Source organism: Gopherus flavomarginatus, chromosome 10, assembly GCF_025201925.1.
Source record: "Gopherus flavomarginatus isolate rGopFla2 chromosome 10, rGopFla2.mat.asm, whole genome shotgun sequence".
Lineage (NCBI taxonomy): Eukaryota > Metazoa > Chordata > Testudines > Testudinidae > Gopherus > Gopherus flavomarginatus.
In genome coordinates this window covers 39,627,502-39,653,295 of record NC_066626.1, presented here as the reverse complement: position 1 = coordinate 39,653,295, position 25,794 = coordinate 39,627,502, and the positions used below count along the sequence as shown (strand labels likewise).

At 41.7% G+C, this 25,794-nt stretch overlaps 1 protein-coding gene across 3 annotated transcripts in view; it reads right to left on the bottom strand.

Moving 5' to 3' along the window:
- Nucleotides 1-4,612: 4,612 nt before the first annotated feature.
- The window catches only part of LNPK (lunapark, ER junction formation factor), an 88,487-nt gene continuing 67,305 nt past the window's right edge, over nucleotides 4,613-25,794 (bottom strand). For all 3 annotated transcript variants that reach the window (XM_050969046.1, XM_050969048.1, XM_050969047.1), the window contains one exon: nucleotides 4,613-5,601. In XM_050969046.1, the coding sequence (XP_050825003.1) occupies nucleotides 5,402-5,601 (200 nt within the window). In that variant the 3' untranslated portion in view covers nucleotides 4,613-5,401. The remainder of the gene's footprint in view (nucleotides 5,602-25,794) is intronic.

Genomic DNA, 25,794 nt, shown 5'->3' with positions numbered 1-25,794 from the left:
TCTGCAAACACTTCCCAGGCACTTTTGCTGACAGTATGAAGGAATTAATGGGCAAATTATTCAGTGATGCCATTGGGACGGGGTAAAGTACAGTACTAAGAAGACACAGGATATATCTACACTGCAATTAAACACATGCAGCTGACCCACGTCAGCAGACTTGGGCTCATGAGGCTCGGGCTGCATAACTGCAGTGTAGACGTTCAGGCTCAGCCTGGAGCCCAGGTTCTGTGACCCCATGCGGGGAGAGAGTCTCAGGAACCTGAGCTCCAGGCTGAGCCTGAATGTCTACACCACAACTTTACAGCCTTGCAGCCCAGGTCAGCTGCAGGTGTTTAATTGCAGCATAAATATACCCAAAGGGCCCCTCTTTTATCCCTGTAAGACACAAAGTAACTTGTAAAGAGGAGTTATTTTAACTTCCAATTTTCTTTCACGATTCTCATTTTACAGAGATCAGAAACAACTGCATGATGGCAGCAACTGAAATTTTTTTATGAAATAAAATATTTAAATTACAAAATAAAGGAGGTACAGAGTCAAAACACACTAAAGGAGAGGTAGTTGTGTTTTTTGTACACCTGAAACTTACACCGGAACACCACAGCAATTAGGACTGTGGACTAATTACTTTTTGGTATTGAAATTTTTCTTAAAGTTTTCAAACAGCCAAAAGCCATTTTTTTCCAAGCTAAATATCAAAGATGTTTGAGCTTGTTTTTTCAATGAAAACCCAAAAGCTTTCATTAAAAATTGACATTTCCCTTGCAAATATCAGTTTAAATGAAAAAGCCATTTTTCTTAAAAAAAAATTTTAATGAAAAATTTCAACCAACTCTACTTTTTATAACTATACCTCCAACCTTCAGTTCCATGGACAGGCTGTGCATGCAGCCCTAACAATTACTATTTTAAGTAGTTCTAAGACACCAGGTAAGTGCTCCATGAGAACAGGCACCTGCAAGAGGAATTAGGTACTTTGCATGCAAGGACCTAAATGTATGTCATTTTAACTTCTGAAACGCTATCAACATTCACCTGTTGGCCACTCCACTCATGAGGGTTATAACCAAAGCGCAAACAAAATCTTACCTGTAACAGTGCTAAAGGAAGCTAGAGAAAATGTATGTCTCAACTTGGTTAATTAATTTGTTATACCTTGAGCTTCCTTTCTGAAAAGTAAGCTTATATATATATATATATATATATATATATATGTTTATTTTTCCCAGTGGCTTGTGTATAAAGTAAAGCAGCAGATATAGGTATGCACTTGTGCCAAGATAACACACTTGTATTTTTAGATCACTTTCAGCCAAATAGTTCCCATAACACTTTACAAAAAATTAATTGATATTTTAGGATGGGAAATTTAGCATGTTGAACATATTACTAGTAAGATGTATGTGTATCCATCCCCTTTAGCACTTTGCTTGTATACTGTATCCCTTTTCTTCACGCTCTGGTCTGAGGCAGTACATTCTTAAGACAGAGACAGTTTCTCTTATTTGGGAGCACATTTTGGATGCCAGCATAGACTAAATCAATATCTGCATATTGTGTACATGTGCTAGTGAAATGACGTGAAGCCAGTCATATGACAAACATGTAGTATGTTGACTAACTCATCTGCACTCTGCCCACTGGGCCTACTTCTAACAATCCACAAGCATCTTAAGGCAGCTGCAACTAACATGTTCCACAAAAATATTTCCCCGAAATATGGAGCTTCCCCTCAACAAAACCCCTGGTCAATGACAGGTTCAAGTTTGATATCTTTTTACCATGATCATCAAAAAATAGCATATAATTGAAGACGGAAAATTACCAGCTTTCAAATGAAACTACTTCTGTCTCTCTCACTTGTCAATATATGAAACCTAAAATCATATTTAGCAGAAAAGTACACTGTTTTTTGGGATAATTTAATTTATCCTCCTGAGGTGTACAATTGGTTAAAGAGAAACTGGTTTTGCAGACAGAAAAAGACATAAAAAAATGTTGTTTGCAGCACTGTTGTGTTGACCCCAAGATACGAGAAAGACAAGGTAGGTGAGAGAATATCTTTTATTGGACCAACTTCTGTTGGTGGACAGGACAAGCTTTCAAGGTTCACAGAGCTCTTTCTCAGGTCTGCAGAAGGTAGCAGAGTGTCCAGAATAAATATAAGGTGGGACAGATTGTTAAGCATAAGAGATTCTCACATGATGCAGGAGACCACTTAAAATGGAGTAGAAAAATGCACCACGAAACTAACAATATACATCAATGACATTTTAATCCTCTGGACAGATGACCTGAACTCCCTCAGACTTCCACCACAAGGACAACCACTACCACCACCCTCCAATGAACTCTCTGGAATACTCCAACTCTAGCATCAACTTCCTGGACACCACAATAAAAGCTTGAGCAATGGAACACTACACACAACTATATACAAGAAACCCACGGATCACCATACATCCAGTGACCACCCCAGATACACCAAGATATTTTATGTACAGACAGGTACTCAATTTGCTCAAAAGAGGAAGTCTAGGGTACACACCTAAACTCACTAAAAATCACCTCCACCGAACAAGGACTCAACCACCAGAGAAGTAGATCATATCATGGAATGGCCACCAAATACCCTGTGAGAACCTGCTTCAATACAGAAAAAACCCCACTGACTGCACACCCCTAGTTGTCACCTACCACCCCAAAACAGAACCCATACAGGGTATCAAATAATTACAATCCATACTTGATAGGGACCACTTCCTGAAAGAAAATTTTCCCAAAACCTCTTGTAGCCTTCAAACAACTGCCCACCAACCTGCCAAGTTCATCATCAAAAGCAAGCTTCACACAGACCAGGACATACCAACTCAAAGTGGAACCAAACCCTACCAGCACAAACAGACACAACACCTGCAAGCCTGGACACAAAAACTGCTACAAGGATTAATTACTCCCCCTGCAAAACACAACTTTCAGGATCCATGGGTCCTACACATGCCTATCACAACATGTGGTGTACCTCATTCAGTGCATCAAATGTCCCAACAACTACTATGTGGGTGAAACTACACCATCACTAAGCTCTCAAATGAACTCTTAGAAAAAATGATAAAAAAGACAAAAACAATTGCAATACCTGTCAGCGAACACTTTTCACAAAGCAATCACTCCATGTCTGACCTCTCAGTCCTCATCCTCAGAGGAAATCTGCACATCTTCAAGAGAGCCTGGAAATTTAAAATTAGTAACTCTACTAAAAAACATGGACCTAACAGAGACACTGGCTGTATGGCTCATTATAACAATTTGTAACACGCACTACTGCCTGCTAACACTTAATTGCCCACTTCATTCTAAGTTGTCTCCTATAGCATGCATGGAACCCCTTATGCCTAACAATATGTCCCAACTTCTATTTAATTTGGACACATTGATTACCTTCCCCAGACCTGAAGAGGAGCTCAAAAGCTTGCCCCTTCTACAAACAGAAGTTGGCTCAATAAAATATATTACCTCATGAAAATATTAATATTTTAACAATACTTGAAAATATTTTTTTCTGTGCAATGAGGCATATGCAGAGTACATGATGGTGCGGAAGAGGTTGACTGACAATTATTTGGGATGGCCTGCATTACTCTGTGTCAGACACAAATGGTTTATTCAGGCCATCCCAAACATGTCAGTAAGACTTCTAATATAAGAGAATACATAATAGTCATACATTCTGCGTACACAAACCAATGAAATATCACCACCTCCGAGGTGAAATGGGACATTAGCTTAACAGTGTAAAGCAACTAATTAAAACTCCAAGGATAATTTTAGGCAGGTAGAATATAACTAGCCAATATGGAAATTGGTTAGGCTGATGTGGATCAAAGTACTTTCTGCAAGTAGTACATGGAATTTTTAAAGACCACCAACTACCAGGATCTCTGTTTTACATGCCACTCTTAGGAGGGCAGCTCCAGCAATACAATCACTCAATTGTGCTACAAGGTTTTTGTTTTTAAAACATAATGGCAGCTCTGCAGTAATCTGCTAAGTGGAAACAACAAAGGCCTTGTCTACAGTACCAGGATAAGTTGACTTAAGTTATGCTACTCCAGATACTTGAATAACGTAGCTGGAGTTGGCATAGCTTAGGTTGACTTACTATGGTGTCTACACCATGCTGCATTGACAGGAGACACTGTCCTGTCGACTTACTTTATTCTTCTTGGGGAGCTGGAGTACTGGAGTCGACTGGAGAGCGCTCTGTGGTCGATTTAGTAGGTCTTCACTAGACCCTCTAAATCGATTGCAGCAGCATCGATCCCTGGTCAGGGTAGACATGGCCTTAATAATTCAATGTGCTATTAACCAAAAAAAATGGAATTGTAAACTAGGCACATTTAGAAAACAGTGGAATGTACTAACATAATTCTACAAAAAGTTTCTAGGTTAATTACCAGCCCAGTTCAATTCTACCAACAAATTCACATAAGTACTAAAATACATGCTCTTTATAAAGCAAGTTGACATATTCCTTCAAGAGTCTCTGTTATAGTTGCTATATAGCACACAGTTTTCCCATGATTTCTGGAAGATACAAAGCAAATACTGCTGCTAGATAGTCTTTATTTTCCTTTAACAAAAAACACAAAGGCACAAAATTCACTTATATAATGTCACTATTATACAGGTATAAATAATGCTCAGTATTCAAGTACAATCAAGTGCAGAGACTTCCTATACCATATGTAAACACAAACTAATTTTGTATATCATGTGCCTTCGGCCCATCTGCCAAAGGAGTTACCGTGCAGCTTAGTGCTGTTTAACTGCATTCTGTCAAAAAAAGTTAAGATAATGACTAAGCTGTTACAGTTATGACGACACTTTCATACTGCTTAAGCTGAATGCCTAAAGACATTTTAGCCTGTAAACATCTAGATATTTAAAAGTCACTCAATCCATTTTAATGGGTAAACATTAAAAAAAAGAATACTAAAAGTTCACAAAACCAAAACTCCACTAGACAAGTAGTTGTCAATTACTGTAGCTTATGTTCAATAACCTAAAACTCAGTATGCATTTGGTTAGTATGCAAATAGAAAATAAACCTGTAGGTAAATTTTAGTTTTCAAATATACAAAACTAAGCTAAAGCGACCTGTGATTGTGTTAGACTTCAACCAGCTGTACATTCTGCAGGGCATTAGCTCACTGAAAGAATACATGCTTTATCGTCAATATCCAGTAGTGCACATAGCTTCGACGTACTGTGGTAGTGAGGCAGTCTGAGCTCAAGAGAGATTTTAATTTGCACCATTTTCAAAAAGCCCACCTGAAGAGTAACAACTGGCATGAACAAAGCTAAAAGAACTAGCTAAAGAAGGCACTTGAAGTACTTATTCTGCTTCTGGGACAGACTCATCACTTTGTTCAGTTGGAACAGCAGAATCAATTTTCGTAACTGAAGGTTCACTTTCATTTGTTGTTCCTTCTTTCACAACCTCTTCAGATAACTCAACCCCTTGCTGCTCAGTACACGATGCCTTACCATCAATCTGGTCAGCCTCAATAATACGTGTAACTTGTTCTATGAGTTCTGAGAAAAAAAATAAAATGATTAAATCAATCACTTGATCACTTCCAGAAATACTGAGTACACAGTTGACGTTTGTAAGGAAGTGTGGGACTTAGACTTGAACATTTTCTAATCATAGGTTTAGAGTACTGTCATTGTATATAAGTTCTTTATAAATATCAGGACCAACTTGCAATGGGTTGATATTTCTCTAATGGTAAGGCCAAAAGTAAGAATTTGCAGAGTTTTGTGGAGGGAGAGAAAAGTAGACAATGAGAGGAAGAGATATTGAAAATTCATAGCTATCAAGGTAGGCATTTATATATTCTAGCATATTTGATACAAGATTACACGCAAGAACGTTATTATAATTGCAAATTTAAGTACTCAGAAGTTAAGTATCAGAATTAAGGTTTTCCATGCAACCTTAATTCAGTACCCTTGTGCATATGCATTATGATATAGTCTTTAATTACATGTTCACATACCATTTTTTCCACAGGACCCCTGCCTCATTCCATGGACAGGACAGCCCTACTCTGGAACTGAATCAGAGCTGGGCAATGAAGGAGGCTGTTTGTAGGACCCCTTGCAGCTTCTGCAAGAGATGATCTGATTTTTCTGTGTTCCCACATCATTTTTTCCACAGGATCCCTGCTTCATCTCTTGCAGAAGCTAGAAAGGGTGTAATATTTATAGTACTGGAGGCAGAGGTGGATTAGGCCTGCCTATAACTATAGGCCCAACCCCTCAACTATGGGGGAGGAACCAATGAGCCCAGACTACAGTTGATTTCTGGGGATAACAAATGAAAAAACAGGCATGGGAGTGAGGTCAGAGGTAAAGAATAAGAGATTCAGAGGGGGACACAAAGCGGAGAACCCCAGACAGCACCCACTGCTTCTCTAAGGAGTTTAGGGAGTCAGTGGACACTGCGCCCAGAGGAACTCTGCCCAAAGACGTGAGTCGAAAAAGGACTGAAAATAGGTCTCACAGTCACAGAACACCCCTCTGTCTAGCTTCCTCCTCCTGGAATGATAGATGGCCATCTTGGCCAGTACCAGGAAGAGGTTGATGAGGAGGTCCTGCAACTTTGTTGGGCCATGGATGCGGTGTGCATAGATCAAGAGGTGCTGGAAAAAATGTGGCCAGAACCAGCTCCTTCAGAGCCTCTTGCTGAGGAAGAGGGGCTGCAACCCGATGTACCCCACAGAGATGTGCACCAAGGTCTCCTCCTCGTTGCAGAAGGGGCAGGCATCATGGGATTTTGTGAACTGCCCCAGGTACATGCCTGTGATCACAGCTCTGCAGAGGAGCCACCAACTGATAACCCTGCCAGCCTGTGGGACCAGACTGGAATATAGGCTGGCCCACCAGGGTTCCTCGCCCTCCTCTGGTGGCAGCAGGTCCTGCCACTTGGTATCACGGCAGGTGTCATAACACTTTTTCCCAGATCTGGACCTTAGCGTCCAAAATATGGGTGTTAGCATGAAAACCTCCAAGCTTAGGTACCAGCTTGGACCTGGTATCGCTGCCACCAGCTAAGAATTATACAGTGCCTAGCTCACTGTGGTCTCCCCAAAACCTTCCCTGGGGGTCCCCAAGACTCAGATTCCTTGAGTCTCACAACAAAGGGGAATAAATCATTTCCCTTCTCCCTCCTCCCCTCCAGGTGTTCCCTCCCTGGGTTCCTGGAGAGATATACAGAAGGAAGCTCCGTGAATCTAAACGGAGGGATTCCACCCTCCCCGTTTCAAGTCCTTGAAACACAAGCACCGAGAGCACTAACCTCTCTCCCCCCTCACCCAGAGGGTATGCAAAGTCAGGCTTAGTAAATCTAACACAAAGATTTTCCCCCTGACTTCTTCCTCCCATCAATTCCCTGGTGAGCTGCAGACTCAATTCCCTGGAGTCCCCACTAAAGAAAAACTCCAACAGGTCTTAAAAAGAAAGCTTTATATAAAAAGAGTGAAAAAGGATATAATATATAGTCTCTGTATCAAGGTGACAATATACAGGGTCAATTGCTTAAAGGGAAAAAATGAATAAACAGCCTTATCCAAAAACAATACAATTCAAAACACTCCAGCAACTACACACACGTAAATACAAAAGAAAAACAATATAAACCTATTGTCTTACTATCCTTGTACTTACAACTTGGAAACAGAAGATTAGAAAGCCTGGAGATAGAAAAATCACTCTCAGAGCCGAGAGGGTCAGACCCAAGACAAAGGACTCACACCCAAAACTTCCCTCTACACAGATTTGAAAAAGTCTTGTTTCCTGATTGGTCCTCTGGTCAGGTGTTTGGTTCCCTGTGTTAACCCTTTACAGGTAAAAGAACATTAACCCTTAGCTATCTGTTTATGACAGCAGGACATAAAGGTGAGGATGTGGACAGTATGGAGCACGAGCACATACAGATGTTCTCTGGGCAGGGTTCGGAGGCAGTCTAACTGGATGTTGTGCAGTTAGCTCAAGTAGTATGTTGGGAGTGGCTGGGGAGGCTTGCAGAATAAGGGTCCAATGATGAGTTTTGGAGGGGCAGAGGTGAGGGACTCACTTGAGAAAAGCGAGAGAAGCAGGAAGCAAGACTGCCCTCAGCTCCTGGAGTGCACAGCAGTTAACGTGCAGGATGGAAAGCCCCATGCACTGGCCAACGGTTGCAGGGTCCACCTAGCCTCTCTGATCAGAGTCCAGGTGTGTTATGAATGAGGCAGGGGATGCAGGAGGAGAAAGGGTGGTCTCACAGTTAAGAATGCTGCCCGGGAAAACACTGCATTCTATCCCTGCCTCTACACAAAGTTCCGGTGTAGTGCTAGGCAAGTCACTTAAACCAACTTTTCACAAGTGGTTATTAATTGTGTGTTCTTTATTTTCTGTATGCACAACTTGAGATCCAGATTTGAGTCTGATTTGCAAGACTGAGCACTCACAGCTGCAACTGAAGTCACAACTGTACTTTGATCATATGAAACTGTTAAGTACTCTGAAAAAAATCAGATCCTAGTCAGCTAAAGTTGAGCACTGAAAGTTAAGGTCAGAAGTGTCCATTAATCTCCAAGCTTCCCATCTCATCTCTCACAGGCATTATGAAGATACATTAATGTTTGTGATATACATAGATACTATAGTGATGAGCACCACAGAAAGGCCCGCAACCAAATTAATAATTTTGTCTTCAGAGGAGAGTTTCCATACAGCACAGTAAAGGCATGGGGACACTAACTGAACAATGAGGAGAAAACAAAATATTTAATACTTCTCATTAGCTGGGCATCATTTAACCTGCACATTGAATGAAGCAGGGATCCTCTGGACAAAACTATATGGGATCATATAATAAGGATATCACAAGGGAGCAAATTAAAGTTGGACAGACAACCTTAATTCTGGCTATCATAACCTAGTCCCAGATTTGGACCTTAGCGTTCAAAATATGGGGGTTAACATGAAAACCTCCAAGCTTAGTTACCAGCTTGGACCTGGTAAAGCTGCCACCACCCAAAAAATTAGAGTGTTTTGGAGCACTCTGGTCCCCCCAAAAACCTTCCCTGGGGTCCCCAAGACCCAAATCCCTTGAGTCTCACCACAAAGGGAAATAAACCTTTTCCCTTCCCCCTCCAGGTGTTCCTGGAGAGAGAGACAGAAGCAAACTCCGTGAATCTAAACAGAGGGAGTCCACCCTCTCTATTTCCAGTCCTGGAAACACAAGCACTTTCCTCTTCACCCAGAGGGAATGCAAAGTCAGGCTAGTAAATCTAACACACACAGATTTCCCCCTGACTTCTTCCTCCCACCAATTCCCTGGTGAGCTGCAGACTCAATTCCCTGGAGTTCCCCACTAAAGAAAAACTCCACAGGTCTTAAAAGAAAGCTTTATATAAAAAGAAAGAAAAATACATAAAAATGGTCTCTCTGTATCAAGGTGACAAATAAAGGTCATTTGCTTAAAAGAGTATTGAATAAACAGCCTTATTCAAAAAGAATACAATTCAAAGCACTCCAGCAACTATAGACATGTAAATACAAAAAGAAAAACAATTGAAACCTTACTGCCTTACTATATTGTACTTACAACTTGGAAACAGAAGACTAGAAAGCAGGAAACAGAAATCACTTCTCATAGCCGAGAGAGTGCAGGCAGAAGACCCAAGAACAAAGGACTCACACACAAAAAACTCTCCACCCAGATTTGAAAAAGTCTTGTTTACTGATTGGTCCTCTGGTCAGGTGTTTCAGATTACTTCTTTCCAGGTGAAAGAGACATTAACCCTTAGCTATCTGTTTATGACACGCCCCCCAAATTGCAGACAGTGGGGAAGCTCACTGGCGGCGATTTCCTTTTAGAACTTGAAAATAAACAGATTAATACAACACATGCACCTTTACATATACCACTAAGTATATAACTAACAGACTTCTACATTTTAAGAACACTTTTTAACTACTGGATTCTGGGAAACTCTCACAGGAGAGTGCATCCGCTACTTTGTTAGAAGCTCCTGAGATGTGCTCAATTTTAAAATTAAAATTTTGGAGAGCTAAACTCCAACGAAGAAGTTTCTTGTTGTTCCCCTTGGCAGTATGAAGCCACTTTAGCGCAGCATGGTCAGCTTGTAGCTGGAACCGCCGTCCCCAAACATATGGGCGTAGCTTTTCAGGGCGTACACAATGGCATAGCATTCCTTTTTACTGACTGACCAGTGACTTTCCCTCTTAGACAGTTTCTTGCTGAGAAACACGACAGGATGGAAGTTGTGATCTGTTGCTTCCTGCATGAGAACGGCTCCTATACCACGCTTAGATGCATTTGTGGTTACTAGGAATGGCTTGTCAAAATCCGGGGCCCTGAGTACAGGGTCAGACATGAGCGTTGCCTTAAGCTGGGTAAAGGCCTTTTGACACTTATTAGTCCACTTAACTGCATTTGGCTGGGTCTTTTTGGTCAGGTCGGTCAGTGGGGTAGCGATTTGGCTGTAGTGTGGTACAAATCGCCTGTAGTACCCGGCCAAGCCTAAGAAGGATTGGACCTGTTTTTTTGACCTTGGGATAGGCCACTTTTGGTTGCATCCACCTTGGCCTGTAGGGGGTAAGTGCCCCAGGTAAGTCACTCTGTTTTGGCCTATTTGACACTTTTTGGCCTTAACAGTTAGTCCGGCCTGCCTGATGCGCTCAAAGACCTTTTCCAGGTGTAGTAGGTGTTCGGGCCAGGAGTCTGAAAAAATGGCCACATTATTGAGGTAGGCAACTGCATATTCTCCCAGTCCTGCTAGTAGACCATCTACCAGCCTCTGGAAGGTGGCGGGTGCATTTCGAAGGCCAAAAGGAAGGACATTAAATTCATACACCCCCGCATGGGTGACGAATGCTGACCTCTCCTTGGCAGGTTCATCTAGCGGTACTTGCCAGTACCCCTTGGTTAAGTCTATTGTAGAGATGAACTGGGCCCGTCCCATCCTTTTCAATAGCTTATCGGTGCGGGGCATTGGATAGTTGTCCGGACGAGTTACCGCATTTAGCTTACGGTAGTCCACGCAAAAGCGTATTTCCCCATCTGGTTTGGGTACCAGAACCACTGGAGATGCCCATGCACTGGTAGATGAGCGGATTATACCCATCTGTAGCATGTTCTGGATTTCTCGTTCTATAGCAGCTTGGGCATGAGGAGACACCCGGTAGGGTGGGGTTTTAATGGGGTGAGCATTACCTGTGTCAATGGAGTGGTATGCCCGTTCAGTCCGTCCTGGGGTGGCTGAGAACAATGGGGCGAAGCTAGTGCACAGCTCCTTGATTTGTCGCCGCTGCAGACGTTCCAGGGTGGTTGAGAGGTTCACCTCTTTCACGCCACCGTCTTTTTTTCCGTCGTAGTAGACACCGTCAGGCCACTCAGCATCATCTCCATGGACTGTAAACTGACAAACCTGTAAGTCTCTGGAATAGAAAGGCTTGAGAGAATTAACATGGTGTACTCTGGGCTTTAGTGAGGAATTGGGAAATGCTATGAGGTAGTTTACAGTTCCCAGGCGCTCTTGGACCGTGAATGGTCCTTTCCATGATGCTTCCATTTTATGGGCCTGTTGCGCCTTCAAGACCATAACCTGGTCTCCTACCTTGAAGGAACGTTCTTTGGCATGTTTGTCATACCAGGCCTTTTGCTTTTCCTGAGCATTCTTTAGGTTCTCTTTAGCAAGGGCTAAAGAGTGTCGGAGGGTGCTTTGTAGGTTGCTTACAAAGTCCAGAATGTTAGTTCCTGGAGAAGGCGTAAACCCCTCCCATTGCTGCTTCACCAACTGTAATGGCCCCTTAACCTCGTGACCATACACAAGTTCAAACGGTGAAAACCCTAAACTGGGATGTGGTACAGCCCTGTAGGCAAACAGCAACTGCTGCAACACTAGGTCCCAATTATTGGAGCATTCGTTGACGAATTTACGTATCATGGCCCCCAAAGTTCCATTAAACCTTTCCACCAGGCCATTGGTTTGATGGTGGTACGGGGTGGCAACCAAATGGTTCACCCCATGAGTTTCCCACAGTTTTTGCATGGTCCCTGCCAGGAAATTAGATCCTGAATCTGTAAGGATGTCCGAGGGCCAACCTACCCTGGCAAAGATGTCTGTTAGGGCCAGGCACACAGTGTTAGCCCTGGTGTTGCCTAGAGCGACTGCTTCCGGCCATCGGGTAGCAAAGTCCACAAAAGTCAGTACGTACTGCTTTCCCCTGGGTGTCTTTTTTCGGAAAGTACCCAGAATATCCAGAGCTACTTGCTGAAATAGGACTTTAATTATGGGAAGTGGCTGGAGAGAGGCCTTGACCTGGTCTTGGGGTTTTTCCACTCTTTGGCATACCTCACAAGACCGGACATACTTGGCAACGTCCTTGCCCATCCCCTCCCAGTGGAAGGACTTCCCCAACCGGTCCTTGGTTCTGTTCACCCCAGCACGGCCACTGGGATGATCATGGGCTAAGCTTAAGAGCTTCCCCCGGTACTTAGTTGGAACCACCAACTGTTTTTGCAGCTGTCATTTTTCCCGGTGTCCACCAGAAAGTATCTCCTTGTATAAAAGTCCTTGGTCTATAACAAACCGGGATCGATTAGAAGAGCTGAGAGGCGGTGGGGTGCTTCGTGCCGCCACCCAAGCTTTCTGAAGGCTGCCATCTGCTTCCTGCTCAGTCTGGAACTGTTCCCTTGAGGCTGGGGTCACCAGTTCTTCTTTAGACTGTGGACTTGGGCTTGGACCCTCTGGAAGCGATGTAGGTGATGGGGTTGTTTCCGTTGCTGGTGAACTGCTCTCCGCTGGTGCACCTGAGGGTATTTCAGGCTCTGGCTGAGCCTTTTGGGTATGGCTGTCTGTTGCTTTTGCCAGTTTTGGCTCGCTGGCGCGCTCTGGTGTTGAGTTTGAAGATGTGGTTAAACTTGCTGGTGCTGATTGCTGTTCCAGTTCCAGGCCTGGGACTGGAGGTGCTGTGGCTGTTTCAGTGGTTGGCATGGTATCCAGGTCCACTACCTCTGTCTGGGTCTCTGGTAACACAGACGGGGCGTCTGTGGACGGCTCAGGAACAGGAATGGGTCTGGAAGCTTGTCTGGTTTGGCTGCGTGTAACCATTCCCACTCTCTTGGCCCGCTTCACCTGGTTGGCCAAGTCTTCCCCCAGTAGCATGGGGATAGGATAATTGTCAGACTGCAAAAGTCCACATTTCTGACCAGCCTTTGTACTGGACAGGCAGTTCAGCTGTAGGCAAGTCTACAGCTTGTGACATGAAGGGGTAAATTGTCACTTGGGCCTTTGGGTTGATGAATTTGGGGTCTACGAGGATTGGTGGATACCTGACACTTGTGCCCCCGTGTCTCTCCACGCAGTAACCTTTTTTCCGCCCACTCTCAAATTTTTCCTTCGCTTCAAGGGTATTTGAGAGGCATCTGGGCCTAGGGATCTTTTGTGTGATGGTGGGGTAATGAACTGCACTCAGATGGCGTTTTTTGGACAGTTAACCTTGATATGTCCCAGTTCATTACACTTAAAGCATCTTCCATTTGATGGGTCACTGGGTCGAGGTGAGTTACTGGAGACTGGTGAGGTGGAAGAATAGTGTGTCTGTGGCTTTACTTGGGTTGTATGTGGGGTCTTTGGCTGTCCTCGGTTGTAGGGTTTATGGTCAGTGTGCCCCCTGGGGTATTCGTTTCCCTTGACAGTAGCTTTCTTGCTTTTTGCCACTTCCATCCATCTGGCTCCAATTTCCCCCGCCTCAGCGAGATTTTTGGGTTTTCCATCTTGTGTGTATTGTGTTATGTCCTCAGGAACACCATCCAAGAACTGCTCCATTTGTATGAGGAGGTGCAGTTCTTCCAAGGATTTAACATTGTGTCCTGATATTCAGGCCTCATAATTTTTCCCAACGTAGTAGGCGTGTTTGGGAAATGACACATCTGGTTTCCACTTTTGAGTTCTGAAACGCCGACGGGCATGATCCGGGGTTATCCCCATTCTGTATCTGGCCTTGGTTTGAAAAAGTTTATAGTCATTCATGTTCTCCTTAGGCATTTCAGCTGCCACCTCTGCTAAAGGTCCACTGAGCTGTGGCCTCAATTCAACCATGTACTGGTCTTTAGGGATGCTGTACCCAAGACAGGCTCTTTCAAAATTTTCCAAGAAGGCCTCAGTGTCATCACCTGCCTTGTAGGTGGGAAATTTTCTGTGATGTGAAACCATAATTGGCGAAGGGTTGTTAGGATTGGCTGGCGCATGCAGCCCAGCTTGCGCTAAGTCCAGTTCATGTTTTCTCTGTTTTTCCTTCTCTTCACTTTCTTTTTGTTGTTTTTCCATTTCTCGGCGGTGGGCCATGTCTTCTTCTTCTTGTTTCCTTCTGTGGGCCACCTCTTCTTCTTCTAGTTTTCTTTTGTGGGCTGCCTCTTTGGCTGCTTGTTCTCTTTTGTAGGCTGCCAGTTTGATGCTTTCTTCCAGCTCCAGTTGTCGCCTGTGTTCAGCTTCTTTGATTTGTTCTTCTGCCTCCCTTTTTTCCTTGGAAGTCATGGTTCCTGTTTTCTTCTGTTGGGGTGCCCTCCGGTGTTTATCTTCTGAACTGCAGGTTCTGTTGCCTCCTGGGGTCTGCCTAGCAACAGTGCCTTTTTTCCTGTCTTCCTCTAGCTAATATTTTCAATGTAAAGGAAACCAGAAAAACCACTTTATTTGCATGTGTATAGTGCTGGTAATGACTCTCAATGGGAGTGCTATTGTCACAAAAGACCCTTAATGGTTGCTTGCTTAATATGCAAGCCACAACTGCCAGAGAGAGCAGAGAAAAAAAAAATTCTCTCTGGTTCCTTTTAAACCCAAACCCTCTCTGCTAAAAAGCCCCTAGCAGAGAAAAGAAAAATATAATATTCCTACTGGCTTCTGGATTCTATCTATTCCACCACTGCACACCATATCATAACCTAGTCCCAGATTTGGACCTTAGCGTTCAAAATATGGGGGTTAACATGAAAACCTCCAAGCTTAGTTACCAGCTTGGACCTGGTAAAGCTGCCACCACCCAAAAAATTAGAGTGTTTTGGGGCACTCTGGTCCCCCCAAAAACCTTCCCTGGGGTCCCCAAGACCCAAATCCCTTGAGTCTCACCACAAAGGGAAATAAACCTTTTCCCTTCCCCCTCCAGGTGTTCCTGGAGAGAGAGACAGAAGCAAACTCCGTGAATCTAAACAGAGGGATTCCACCCTCTTTATTTCCAGTCCTGGAAACACAAGCACTTTCCTCTTCACCCAGAGGGAATGCAAAGTCAGGCTAGTAAATCTAACACACACAGATTTCCCCCTGACTTCTTCCTCCCACCAAATCCCTGGTGAGCTACAGACTCAATTCCCTGGACTTCCCCACTAAAAAAAAACTCCACAGGTCTTAAAAGAAAGCTTTATATAAAAAGAAAGAAAAATACATAAAAATGGTCTCTCTGTATCAAGGTGACAAATACAGGGTCATTTGCTTAAAAGAATATTGAATAAACAGCCTTATTCAAAAAGAATACAATTCAAAGCACTCCAGCAACTATAGACATGTAAATACAAAAAGAAAAACAATTGAAACCTTACTGCCTTACTATATTGTACTTACAACTTGAAAACAAAAAATTAAAAAGCAGGAAACGGAAATCACTTCTCATAGCCGAGAGAGTGCAGGCAGAAGACCCAAGAACAAAGGACTCTCACACAAAAAACCCTCCACTCAGATTTAAAAAAGTCTTGTTTCCTGATTGGTCCTCTGGTCAGGTGTTTCAGATTACTTCTTTCCAGGTGTAAGAGACATTAACCCTTAGCTATCTGTTTATAACACTGGCATTTCCTAACTTTTGAGTGTTAAACTTTGCAATCTTAATATTCTTTTAATGTAGTTCTTTTAAAAATATAATTCATTAGGTCTTTAAGAAAGCCACCTATAAAAACAAATTCCATTATATGGCACCATACTGACACTCATGAGGTTCACCAGCAGGGTTGGAATCTTTAAAACCACTACACTCATCGCTGCCACTTGAGCTAATGTTGTAAATGGTAGCAGTAGAAGGCTGTTATCCTCTACATGGATCAGCACCACAGTGGTAAGACACACTGATGAGGGGTTCACAAGTATTTGCTGACAGCAAAGGAATGGGGAGATTCAGGCATCTTGGATTCCATTCCAGGTTCTAGAGGGGAGTGTGGTCTAGCAGGCACAGGCTTCTGCACATTCCCTCCAATTTGACTCTTCCTGCTCTGTCCCTCTAACCAGTCCCTATCTAGTCTCTTCTCCACCCATCTCACCATCCCAGCCTCATTCCCTAACAAGTCTAAGACTCCACTCCTCAGGCTTCTCATCCCAACTCCAGTTTCCTGGCCCAGCCAGTCTGTTTCATCTCCCAGCTCCTCATTCAATCTGTCTCTCTGCTCCTCCTTGGCCTCTAGTCCTTCTCACTTGCCCTGGTTTCCAGTCCCAATTATTGTCCCCAGACTCCTCATCTAGTCTGCCTCTCTTACCCCCATCCACCCCCTGGTTCCTTGCCCCAGTCAGATTTTCTTCCATACCTTACCTCAGTCCCTGTCTCAGACTCCTTGTTCCAATCTATTCCTTTTTTTGCTCAGTTCTTATCCTTTCTGCATTCAAGTCAGGTACCTTTCTTCTGCATGGGCTCTGGCCCCAGGCTGGGTGGGAGCGCCACTGAAAGCAAAGGAGAGACACCCTTCCCCTGCTTTCAGTTCCAGTGCCCAGCTGCACCGTAGCCTGGAGATTTTAGCAGCTCCATCAAGAAGTCTGAGTATGTGTGAACTGCAATTTTTCGAAAGCTTATAGCAGCCAAATTTGGGTGGATTTTCAAAGGGAACGCAAAAGGCACATTCTTGACACAGAGACCACTCCCTCGCCAAATTTCAAGCCCCTGAACTGAAGCAAAGGGGCACACCAGAGGTCTCAAAAGAAGATTCCAAGAATGTGAAAAGGTAAGTAAAAAAGTTTTTATCATATAAAAATAATTCTGGCAAAGGGCTGAACTGTTTGGGCTGAAACTTTCAAAAAATATTCAACTTGAGGACACACTATGCATAAAAAATGTCAGCATAAATGCTTAAAAGTTGGCAAAAGTTACATGCAACTAAAAACAGGGTCTTATAACAGCTCCACCTATTATATAACAAACTCTGATGTTTAAAGCTTTTATGTGCAAATACAAGGTTTTAATTTTACATTATAAAAATTGGTTATGATTAATGTAAATGTCTAATATTTAGATATCAGTAACAATTTAAATGTTAGGAAAAGCTGTAATTATAGAGGGATAAAACTCTGAAAATGAAATTGAAAAGGACAAAACATTACAATGCAAATATCTTATTTACTTGAAGTCTTTGGGTATTAGCAATTAGCCTTGATTGATTTAATTGAACGAAAATACACCTACATATATCAGCCTTCCACACAACTGTTATAGACCATTTAAGATGGATTTTAATGTGTCAAAGTCATTACCATATTATAGCGCTCTTAACAAAAACCTGATTCCAACAGCCATGCATTTCTTAACATCCTTGCTTAGCATTTAGTATTTAACAAAAACATGTAAACAGAGCCTTCTTCACAATCAGCTAATGAAGTCAACTGTCCTACCTTTGCAGTACAGAATGTTTCCCACAACAACCAGCGAGTTAACAATAATATGATTTCACAGTTTGACTAAGGTGGTAGGCATCTGTTATTAGGGAGTTCATGAAAATCATGTAAAAAGTAAATACCAAGGGGAAACGAATCCCCCTACAACCTAACATGCAACTAGTTATTTTTTAAGAAGCTGTGGTAGCAACACATGAAACCAGATTCTTAGATTTTGAGTGTGGGGAGGAACAGCAGGAGGAAGGAGAGGGAAAAAGGAGAGAACAGAAAAACAACCCATTGCCTAGTCTCTCAAATTCTAAAGCAAGAGACTTTTTTTTTTTTTTAATAAACACTTCTGCAGCAGTGATGGCATCCAGCCACCTGTAATTCTACACTCAAGGAATCCTAGCAGCACTAGCAGCAGAATTTCAAGAATTCTGGCTTTTCATAACTCTGTTCACAAAGGCTTAGAAGTAAGGGAATTTAACCCTTTCTGAACTAGAAAAATCTGTATATGATTAAATGGTTTCAAATTCAAAAATTCTCTGAAAACTTGGGTTATCAAAAGTGAAACAAGTTTATTTAATTCAATTCAACCTAGAACTCCACAGGATATCAATTCTGTATGACAAGAATGGAGCAGCAGAATTACAGTTCAGGGATATACATAAAAGATATGTGAACAAGTTACTGTATACACAAGCTTTTCTGCATTGTACTGTGCTTTATCTGGTATTAACAGTATTTCACGCTAAATAATATAGGTCATCCAAATAGTTAGAGTCCGGGGATGCATGTGTCTTACTCACCAAGGGTGAAGTGTGACACAGGAAGGTAATATTTGAAAGTTTTCATCTAGTTACACACAAAGCAAAAATGTCTATTTTCAACGCAGAATGCCAGGTTTCAGTTTTATAGACCACGTGACATCAGCATTGTGTCATGTAGTCAGCTCCATGGTGTCACATTTAGATCGACTGGCAAACCTCATACTACCAAAGTGCACATTTTGGGGAGCTGTATGGAGTCTCTTTACTAAGTGAATTTTAAATGTTCTGAAGAACCAGCCACCGGTTAAATAAGGATTACTGGGTTAAATCAGCTCTTCAGCTCCCAGCTTTAAAGTGTCTCATACCCTGACTTGCAAACTACAGAACTTTTACTAGTAGTAAAAGGATGAAGGGCAGTGCATGCGTCACCTAGTTTGGAAACATTCTGAAACAGAGGCATAACACTAACACATACCCCAACCCTCTAATCATTTCTTTAGTTGTTCCTTCCACTGACAGAAGTGATCTCAGAAACTTCATCTGCTCTTTGGCATTGGGCAAACTCATTGTTATTTTTAATATTCTTGGTACAATGCAGGATAGCTTAGCAACCAAAGGTCTTAAAGTAACTTCAAGTTTTTGATCTTTATATGAATTTTCTCAAAGGCTAGGTTTTCTTCTCCACTGTAGCAGACCCAGTGAAATAATCTGACTTTTAGAAATGTGCACTAGTGAAGTATGCACTTTCCAGTGTCTCAAATACCTGCCTGAGGGATATTTGTCTCACAGGTATTCCATGTGCATGGCTTTTATATCATGAGGAAGGAAGGAATACATGCATTTTAGTTTTTCTTGAGGGAGAAAGCCTAACATTTACACAGCAATTGCATCCATATGCCCTCTACAGTTCTGCCAAAGAGGTAGATGAGAGCTCCTCAGCAATTCAGACTGAACTGAGTGAAAGGGTCAACAACTTAGGACATTTTTACTCTGAAAGAGTCATATTAGAAGTAATTGAATCCAAGAAAAGCTGATTCATCTCCTCAGTCCTCTGTACCAATGTCAGGAGGTTTGAAGAAAAAAAGCACATAAGACATCTGGGGGCAGAAATGCTATTCTTCCAAAGAAAATAACTTACGAGTTTAAGAAATGGTGCCATAGTGCTATTCTCTTACAGAGCTAGAGGGGATGTTAAGCCTAACTGGTTAAGAGACAAGTCGATTCTTTGCCAACAAATTTTGCTTTCAGATCCAGTTTCTTGATCAGTCATTCTGAGCTGTCATTCAAACCAAGCTAGATTTATTCCCCTATAGTAGTTATGTCTCTGTTGCAAAGTATCTCAAAAAACATCTGACATTTGAACCAGTGTCTATTCTTCTAGAGCATCTGGTGGGTAGCCAAATAATGGGGTCAGCAGTTTTAGAGACATGCATGGTGGTCTGCTGAACTTCAGTCTACATTTCTGAATCTCTCTTTTGAAGGGTAGGACTTTTTTTTAAAAAAAAAAAAACAGGTAAAATAGATGAGTCTGGAAAAAAAAAAAGATATCAGATCATCTGCCACATTGGCCGATCTCCTGGCCTGCCCTAACTGCCATTAAAAAAAAAAAAAAACACACACTTTGATTGAGCATCTTTTTGTTTCTAGCAGTCACTTCATGGAAGATAGTCTTCGCGATCTCGAAACATCAGATACCCAAACCATGGTCCCCTTTGCAGTGAGGCAGGATTTCTGAACTTTGGCAGTGAATTGTATGGGATGTGCCCATGTGTGGGCGTGTATACAGATTTTTGAATTGAATGGTTTTTATTCCACTTTTGATATGTAAGAAAAGCAACAAAATCTCTAAGGAAAAAAAATTTCCATCCTAAGATAGGATAGGGGACCTAGAGCTCATATGAAACTCCTCGACTTTCTCTACCTTTCTGGATTTGTTCCAATATTTTCCAGCACTATAATCATCTTTGATAGATAGGTCTTGGAAGTTAAAGTTTATACTGAGTTAATGGCACATCAAAACCTAATCTCCTTTCCGGGATCCTTCTTATAACAAGTTTCTAATGGATAACTCATGTCCCTGTCAGACAGAAGCCATGGAACTAGAGCCAAAGCTTTATTGGGGCAGAAGTTTTACTCCAACTGTCTTCAGAGAAAAAGGTCTCTGTCCCATTTTTGAGCACTGAAAATGGAAAAAACAGTGAAAAACGGAAGTTTAGGACAGCTTCTCAGCAGCTAGTATGGCTTATCTGCTTTCTCCCATCCCTTAGTAAACTGACTCATTTTCATCTCCCAATTTATAATCCTATCAACCCTTGGAACACTTGTACGGTTCTCATTAATTTTACATGTTTCTTTCAGACACATTAACAATACTACTAAGATTACTGGGTTCTTCTTCAGCCTTACACTATTTTTCCTAAAGACAACATGGCTTTAAATCCTCAAGACACATTTTTGTATCCAAGGTGGTCAGAAACTTCTACATAAATCAATGTATTTTGCTTCCACTGTTTCTTCCAAGACATGATTTCCTTGGGGAGAGGAGATTAGATCTCTGTTGTTAAAATGACTCAATTTTGTTTTATTTAAAAACTCAAATTTAAAAGACTGTCCACCTGGGGCTACGGGTGCCTTTACCATCAGCTAAAAGTACAATACAAAAGCCAATTATAAAAAGAAAATCAAAATAGCAGAATTCTTCCACACACCAGTCACTAGTCAGCATATTACATATTATCGGCCAAACAAAAATCCTACAATCACAGCTCTACCCAAATATCAACTCAGAGGAACTTTGTAGGATGCTTGGGTCAGATCTGAGTTATTTTAGAATGAAGCTGTGTACCGGCAGGGTTGAGAGGCGGATGCTTTCCCAAAGGACTTCAGAGAATGCCTTGCCAGCAGCCTGTTCTCTAAAGGTTCAAATTGAGTACCTAAGCAGATCTCAAATTGTGGCAGTATGGTATAAGGAGACAGGAAAGTCCTTCGCCATTTTGGTTTAGGTCCTTATAGGTCAAAACAAACACCATAAACTCTGCCTCGAAGCCAATAGGCATCCAGTGCAGATACCGGAGTACAGGTGTCATGTGTTCGCCACGAGATACCACACTTATGAAGCATGCTGATGAACCATGCACTAGTTTCAGCTTCCAAACAAACGTTAAGTATGACCACCTTGAAGAGCACATTACAGTACACCTCCACCCCAATATAGCGCTGTTCTCAGGAGCCAAAATAAATCTTAATGCATCATAGGTGAAACCACGTTATATTGAACTTGCTTTGGTCCGCCGGAGCGCGCAGCCCCGTCCCCACGGAGCGCTGCTTTACCATGTTATATCGGGGTAGAGGTGTAGTACAGGTGACAAAAACATGAAACAAAGGACAAGGTCAGCATCAGAGAGAGGACTTCTATCTCTTGATCAAATACAGAGAGGAAAAAAAAACCCTTATCACTGCCACTAGTTGATCATCCAAAAGCCGCTGGTAATCTAATCAGACCACCAAACTACAAACCTTGGTTACAAGTTTTGTAGATTCACACTCAATCAGGGGTACTGATTACTTCCGCCAGCTTGTCTGCTTCCTTATTGCAACTTACCATTACCACCTGAGTCTTCTCAGGACTGAGTCTCAATCAGCACACTCGCACTGCACCCAGACACTAGGAAAAACACTGAATTGCACTCCCTGGATTGGTGAAATACAAAGTTGGGTGTCACTAACTCTAGCAGCCTCATATATGCAATGAATAAGAGGGATGAGAATGGGGTGACCAGATGTCCCAATTTTATAGGGACAGTCCCAATATTTGAGGCTTTTTCTTATATAGAAACCTATTACCCCCCTACCTCCTGTCCCGATTTTTCAAACTTGCTGTCTGGTCACCCTAGATGAGAAAGTAGATCCTTGTGGTATACGATGACAGCACTTGGTGGGAGGGGGGGAGGTTAAGAGCAAATCCAATACTATCTATCAAGAACAAACAAACTAAGGCTATGAAATGCAGCCCTGTCCATTCCCTCCAGAGATCCTGGGCATGTTCATCATCACCTCATGATTTAAGGTACTGAAAAGCAGATTGAGGCCTATCTTACAATGAACACCTGATCTGTTTGCATCAGGTGGTTGTCAATGCAATAAAGCATTCTGTGCCACGCTCAAGTTGAAATCCCAGTTGCTCAAGGTCAAGTAAATCAGAGCCACAGATCTTTCAAGATTTGTCACATTGCTGCCTTTCTACATTTTTAATTGATATAATGCTCTATTTTTGGTTATCAAATATTTTCAGCGTCAGGATTTGGCTTTTTCTAACAGGGACTAAATATGATGCACTCAAAAGGAACATTTGGAGACACAGAACAACAGCTGCTGATCCCAACTGACAGGAAAAAGAGAAGACTACACATGATTACTTTAAAGCACTCTGTGCTCAGTCTTCAAATGAAACCAGATGAGCAAAATGGATAAAACTGTGCTCTGTAGCTTCTTTTCTGTTGGAGATTTAGTACTAAAATGACTCAGGTTTTAATCTACTAGAGGGAAGAGAGCTACCATGGTTTCCCTAATGAATTACTCAATTACTGAGATATATTGAGGCTGCCATTTGGAGTTCAATTCAAACATTTACTAAGCACTAGTCTTTTGATTCAACTGCAAGATAAGATGGTAGGCATGTGAGAGCAATTTGCTCAACTAGTTTTCCTCAGAAACATCTCTGCTGGCTAATCTCTATCGAGTTGAGATCTGCAGAAGCAATTTCATGGAGAAAAGAAGAGCAATCACCTTAGTGTTTCAGTGTCAACAGGTACTTTAACTCCATCCTCCTATGTCTGTGACCATAAAAGATTATGCAGTAGACTAGTGAATACTTGGACCTGGTCATCTTTACTGAAGGTGGTTAGTCATTTTGCCCATGTGACTGTGGTTTTGCTATGTTGGTAATGACATTAGCCTTACTCCAAGGCTATGGTTTAACAAGGTTACTGATCCAAATCATGTTTCTGAATGGTGCCAACATTTTGGTAGAAGTTACTTTCCTGTTGCCAACATCTGTTGTAATTATAATTAAATATGCCATTTTTTGCCAGGACAGAACCATCTTAATAGCTGATCTGTAAAAGCCTTGCTTACAGTTTATACCTCATTAAAAGGAAAGCTTAGTAGTTTAAGTTTACAGAGTCACATTAATTAAACCCTTTAAAACAAGTATGGGTTAAAACTACCTGTAAGCAGAGTTTATGCTATAAATTAGATCTGACCAAAAAAATGGCTTATTGAAAATGCTTTTTGACAGATTGAGAGTATTATTTTCACAAGACAGGGCTGCTCAAACAAAATGCCTTGAATCAAGTCATGGTCAGTTTGTGCATAATGACAAAATTACAAATTAGCATCAACCTATAGTGAACCATCTAATATGGATACAAGAAAACATTTTCTTTTGGCTAGTACAGTTAGAGAATTAATATTTTGTTTTATACATTATAATGTATTAAAAGACAGTAGGTACAGTATTTATCTAGTATATTATGTCAGAAGATAAGCAAATTAGATGCCCACATTCCAGTAATAGTGGGTGTTGGGAACCTAACTCCTTTCTTCTGTAAATCCCAGCCTGTTTTAAAAATTTAGTACGGTGCACATATATTATACTTTCATACTTCACTTATTGACAATTAACTTATTGACAATCTGGATTGCATGTTTGGTTTTAGAACACCTTAATCCTTTTTCAATTATATCAATGACTTCCCTGATTATCTGCATTCTACACATAGAGAACTTTGGAAAATAAGACATGGTTAATACAAGGAGGGATACTTTACAATTTTATGTGCAATAGCAGCAGGAAGATCTGAGTCTGTGTTCAAGAACGAACTCAATGTTTAACTAATATAACTCAAGATCACACTAGTAAAACCAAACTGATGGCCATCATGACTTTCATGATCAAAAAAATCAATTGAAAGATGATCCATATTTAATACATTTCAGTATAATACAGGGAATATTAATGTAACATACCTGAGAAAATGCAAAGAAAAAATACTTTTCAGAGAAGCAGAATTACAAGGTACTATCTTTAAAGACAGTTTGCTTCACCAGCAAGATTTTCCCTCTTTGAAGATTGAGTTCACAGATAAGAGCAACTACACCCTGAGCTGCTCTAATCTGTACTTGGGACAGTTACAGTCCGCTTCAAGAGCAAGAGGGAGCTGTAAACAGCTACTTTGGAGTTCCTTCACTTTGCTGCATCCAGAGTTTATTGGGTGCAACTAAGGATTGAGCCTGAAACCTCTTGGCTAAAGAGATTAAAAGGTAGGAAAGCTAGGAAGACTAATAAAGCCAATATGGCTCCATCAGGCACTCTTTAATTATATGAAAAATCAAAAAAGTATCCTACACAAAGTGAAGAGATGGACAAATTGCATGTGTTTTTTTCCTCCTTGTTGTTAATGTTAATTGGTAAGCATCTGGCCACAGTTACCCTTATTAGTGAATGCTGAAGCAAAATAGGCATTAAACACTTCAGCCTTTTTGATGTTACCAGTTATTAGCTCTCCTTCCCTGTTAAGTAGAAGGCCTACGCTTTCCTTAGAGTTCATCTACACTGCAACGTTAAGACCATGCTTGAGCCCGGGCTGAAGCCTAACCTGACCAATGCAAAAAGGTTACAAAAATTTGGCAAGTTTGGCTCGAGAAAAGAAGACTGAAGGAGGTTCTAACAACAGTCTTCAAATATAAGGACTATTATAAATAAGATGAAGGTTCCTAACCATTAGAGGAGTGAAGTTCTGGAACAGCCTTCCAAGGGGAGTAGTGGGGTCAAAAGACATATCTGGCTTTATGACTAAGCCTGATAAGTTTATGGAGGGGATGGTATGATGGGATAGCCTAATTTTGGCAACTGATCTTTGATTATCAGCAGGTAAGTATGTCCAGTGGTCTGTGATGGGATGTTAGATGGGGTGGGATCTGAGTTACTACAGAGAATTCTTTCCTGGGTGCTGACTGGTGAATCTTGCCCACATGCTCAGGGTTTAACTGACTGCCATATTAGGGGTCAGGAAGGAATTTTCCTCCAGGTCAGATTTGCAGAGGCCCTGGAGGTTTTTTTGGCTCTCTCTGCAACATGAGGCTTGAGGTCTTCAAACCACAATTTGAGGACTTCAGTAACTCAGACATAGGGTAAGGGTTTGTTACAGGAATGGATGGGTGAGATTCTGTGGCCTGCATTGTGCAGGAGGTCAGATTAGATGATCATAATGGTCCCTTCTGACCTTAAAGTCTATGAGTCTATCCAATTGTTCTCCATGTCT